Below are 4,326 nucleotides of genomic sequence, written 5' to 3' on the forward strand. Positions count from 1 at the left end.
TCTATCATTTTTCCCTCTTTTCTTGGCAGTTCTCTATGATCCATATTCATTAGCTTTTTCTCTCTTCATTAGTAAGTTTTATTTTATATTATTTATTTTTTATTGTTTAAAGTATTACAAATAGTAGTACATATGTCTCCTTTCCCCCCACTGCCCTCCCCCTGGCCTCCCTGGCACATGCCCCCACCCCCTTAGTGTCTGTGTCCATTAGTTATGCTTATATGCATGCATACAAATCCTTTGGTTGATTTCTCACCTGCCACCCCACCCTCCCATGCCTTCCCACTGAAGTTTGACAATCTGTTTAATACTTCTTTGTCTCTGTATCTATAGTGTGTTTTAAATACTGTTTTATATCCCATCTTTGTATGATAATAAAATAAACAAATCCTTGCTCCAATTTTACTTTCTTCTCATTCAAGAAGAAAGACCTTAAGAACAATAAGAAGGCTGAGATGATCTGGAGTGTGGGGAAGGCATAATAGTTTTTCTCGGACATTTACAGGTATATCCTCTGATACTCCAGAGAAAATAACAAGGGCCAAAGAATGAGTAATAATGGAAGGCAGGTATGAGAAATAAACAATCAATAGGGCTGCTTCAAGTTTCAGTGGAATATCCTTGACATTGGAGAAGTCCACGTAAAGACTAAAAAATAGCTACTTAGGATGATCTAGAAAAGACCTCAGCATAGAGTAAGGGATTAAAGATGAGAAACTATTCTTACCTATGATCCTATGATTCTAACAGAGTTCTATGAGTTGGGCAAGCACTGTTTTATAAACTGGAGGGAGAGTAACAAATTATGTTACACTGTATATGATTTTCAATAATTTTCTCATGATCTATAATAAAAGCATAATATGCAAATCAACCAAATGACCGAACAGCAGAACGACCGTCCAGATGACCACGCTATGACACCCACTGGCGCCAGGCCTGCCAAGGCGGTTACAATGTGTTTGGTTGGGGGGCCCCCGCCATCGCCCCATGATCACACCACAGAGGGAGGCCCAGGACACCTGGCTGGTGGTGCTGCGGCGGGTGGCGGGGCCCCCCTCTACAGGGCGATCGATCTGGGGGCCCCACGATCAATCGCTCCACAGAGGGAGGCCCAGGCCACCAGCCAGCAATGCTGTGGTGGGTGTGTGGGGACAGCCAGCAATCATCCCGCAGAGGGAGGCCCGGGCCAGCCAAGTAATTGCACCCCACATCTGTCGCCTGCAGAGGGAGGTGACGGGTGGTAGGGGCGGGGGGGAGGCGTGGGAGAGCCACACAGATGGCAAGCAGTGGCGGGGGCGGGGCCAAATGTGGCAGCAGGGGGAAGGAAAGCCCCGATAGGCCCTGATTGCCGGCCAGGCCTAGGGACCCTACCTGAGGGGGTCCCTGATTGTGAGAGGGCGCAGGCCAGGCTGAGGGACAACCCCCACCCCCACCCCCTGTCCCGCGCACAAATTTTGTGCACCGTGCCTCTAGTAGTTTATAAAATACATTAAGATCTGGAACAAAGAGAATACAGAGGCAATCATGTTAATGAAAGGGGACAGTTACCTGTCTGGAAAAAGACTCTGGAAATAATTGTCCGACACAGTGGGCAGGGAGTGCTTGCAGGATTGTCTTTGGCAAGAGTCCGTAAGCAGGGCTCACAGAAGATGTGGTGGCAAGGGTAACACATGTATGGGTTGAAATAAACATCCAGACACACTGCACAGATGTAGCTTTCCTTTTCTTCTACATATTCATTTTCATCATCTGTATTCATGTCATTAGTCAAAGTCTGCAAAACATAAGCAAAACCAATTTTTCTTAGTTCAGCATGAGATTAGTTTCCTTGAAAAAAGAGAGACTGACTTTATATTTTGTTAAAATGAATGAAAATATTTATGAAAGCATATAACATGTTTCTGTGACATATTCAAACTGACAGAAATACTACCTTGTAAAGAAGAAATTGAAAACACACGAAAAAACTCAAAATCTCCATTATTCTTTTTATATAATGCTAAATGCTAACATATACCTAAGCACATTAAGCACACCTGTATCTCTATGTAACCAGCAGTAATTAGTAAGTGTTAAGGTATACCAGACCCAGGATTAAAGATTCTCCATTTGTCCTACCCCCACCACCGTATGAAATTTTATGGATGCAGTATAGAGAAGTGGTTCAGAATTTGGGCTGAAAAGTCAAACAGACCTGTGGCTTAAATAAGTTATTGTTACCTTAACCTTATTCAATCACTCTGATTCTCAATTTCCTGCTACCTATAATGATTGTCTTAGTCTGTGTGGGCTGCTGCTCCTGTCAGGCAAGATTCTGTTATTTAGAGCTAACAACCTCCCTCCCTCCCTCCCTCCTTGCTTGCCTTCCGTTCTGTTATTTAGAGCTAAACTCACAATAACCATCTCCACTTGCCTGCTAACTCCCTACTTTTCACAAGCAACCAACCCTGAGCCAACAATGGTTAAGACCTTTCATACCTTATCTTGGCTCACACAAAATATAAAAGCACATGTGCACATAAACACGCTGCTACTTTTTCACTTATCAACATATCATGAATGCCTGTATCAGTAGATATTGATCTATCTTTTCCTCCTATTTTTAACCTAGGTACACACGTATTTTACATAAATAAAATTATCTCATCTCATCTTTTCATGTTTCAGCTTCTCTCTCCCTCTCCTTCCCTCCCTCCCTCCCTCCCTCCTTGCTTGCCTTCCCCTTCCTGTCTTTGTGGACTTGCTCCTCCTCTCAGTCTCCTGATTCCTCTCTCACGCCTGATCACTCTCCCTCTATTACTCTGGTCTCTGTAAAAGTGTTCCGCCCCTCTGTTAGGCCCCTACTATTCTTCTGATACCTTCCACAATACTTCCACATCAAGCACGCTTGTTCTACATATATCCTCCTCTATTACATTTATATGACCCTTGTGGGCATGGATTATGCTTTATTTACTTTTTCTTAACGCCTGGACCTGGAGGGAAGAATAGAAATTGGAATGAAGGGTGAAAGTGGAAAGGAAATTTGAATTAAGGGGAAAGTATGGGGAAACCATGGAGAGTGAGAATGAGGCACCTGTCAGTCTGACTACACAGAGTTTTTCCAATAAGGAATAGGAAATATTCCTTGGAGAGATAAGGTGGGTCAGCTGTTATTGATCAGGACTGGGCAAGTGATAGACTATGGGCCAAAGACAGGCTGCTGCCTGTTTCTGTAAGTAAAACTTCACTGGAACACAGCCATGCTCCTTTGCCTCTGTTCTGTGGATGGCTGCTTTGTGCTACCATGGCAGAACTAAGCAGTGGTGACAGAGACTATGATCGGCAAAGCCGACAGAAGTTTCATTATGTTCCTGAACACAGCACTGCTAATTTCCCCCTCAATCAATAAATATTTATTGAGTTAATAAGCATTATTTCAGGCTTTCTTAGTCTGCTCAGGTTGCAATAACAAAATACCACAGACAGGGTAGCTTAAACAGCAAACATTTATTTTTGTCTTCAAGCTGGGAATCCAAGATCAGGGTGCCAAATATGGTGAGTTCTGAGGAAGGCTCCCTTCCCGGCTTGCAGATGGCCACCTTCTCTCTTTGCGCTCACACGGCCTTTCCTCTGTGCATGCAGAGAGATCTTTCTTCCTTTTCTTACAAGGCCAGCAATCCTATGTGACCACCCCTCCACCCCTATGATATGACCACGTTTAATCTTTATTATCTCCTAAAATCCCTATCTTATTGGGGGTTAGAGCTTCAACAGATGAATTTTGGGAGGACACAACTCAGTACATAGCATGGACACACAAAAGGCACTAGGAATACTGCAGTGAACATATCAAGCTAGTAAGGCCTAAGAACTAGTTCTTTAAAAAGAAGGAATATATATATGTGTGTGTAACACATACACATATACACACACACATACACACACACACACACACACACATATATACAGATATATATATGAAAAATCTATATATATAGAAGAAAAATCTCTCTATATATAATATGCTAACTGTCCCTGTTTGACAAGTCGCTATGATGCACACTGACCACCAGGGGGCAGATGCTCCAACCAGTAGGTTAGCTTGCTGCTGGGGTCTGGCCATCAGAATTGGGTGACAGGCCAGACATGCCCCCGAGCCCTCCCACGATCCCTCCCTGGTCCTCATCTGTACCGGTGGGGTCCCTTGGCCTGGCCTGCGCCCTCACGCAATCAAGGATCCCTTGGGGGATGTTGGAGAGCTGGTTTTGGCCTGATCCACAGGCCAGGCCCAGTGACCCCACTGGTGCACAAATTCGTGCACCAGGCCTCTAGTTTAAAACT

At 44.1% G+C, this 4,326-nt stretch overlaps 1 protein-coding gene across 1 annotated transcript in view; it reads right to left on the minus strand.

Annotated features, from left to right (window-relative positions):
• RNF180 (ring finger protein 180) overlaps positions 1-4,326 on the minus strand; it is an 83,733-nt gene that overhangs the window by 18,917 nt on the left and 60,490 nt on the right. Inside the window, exon 5 of the mRNA XM_006762423.2 lies at positions 1,552-1,777. Within this exon, the coding sequence (XP_006762486.1) occupies positions 1,552-1,777 (226 nt within the window). The remainder of the gene's footprint in view (positions 1-1,551; positions 1,778-4,326) is intronic.

Source organism: Myotis davidii, unplaced genomic scaffold (genome assembly GCF_000327345.1).
Source record: "Myotis davidii unplaced genomic scaffold, ASM32734v1 scaffold135, whole genome shotgun sequence".
Lineage (NCBI taxonomy): Eukaryota > Metazoa > Chordata > Mammalia > Chiroptera > Vespertilionidae > Myotis > Myotis davidii.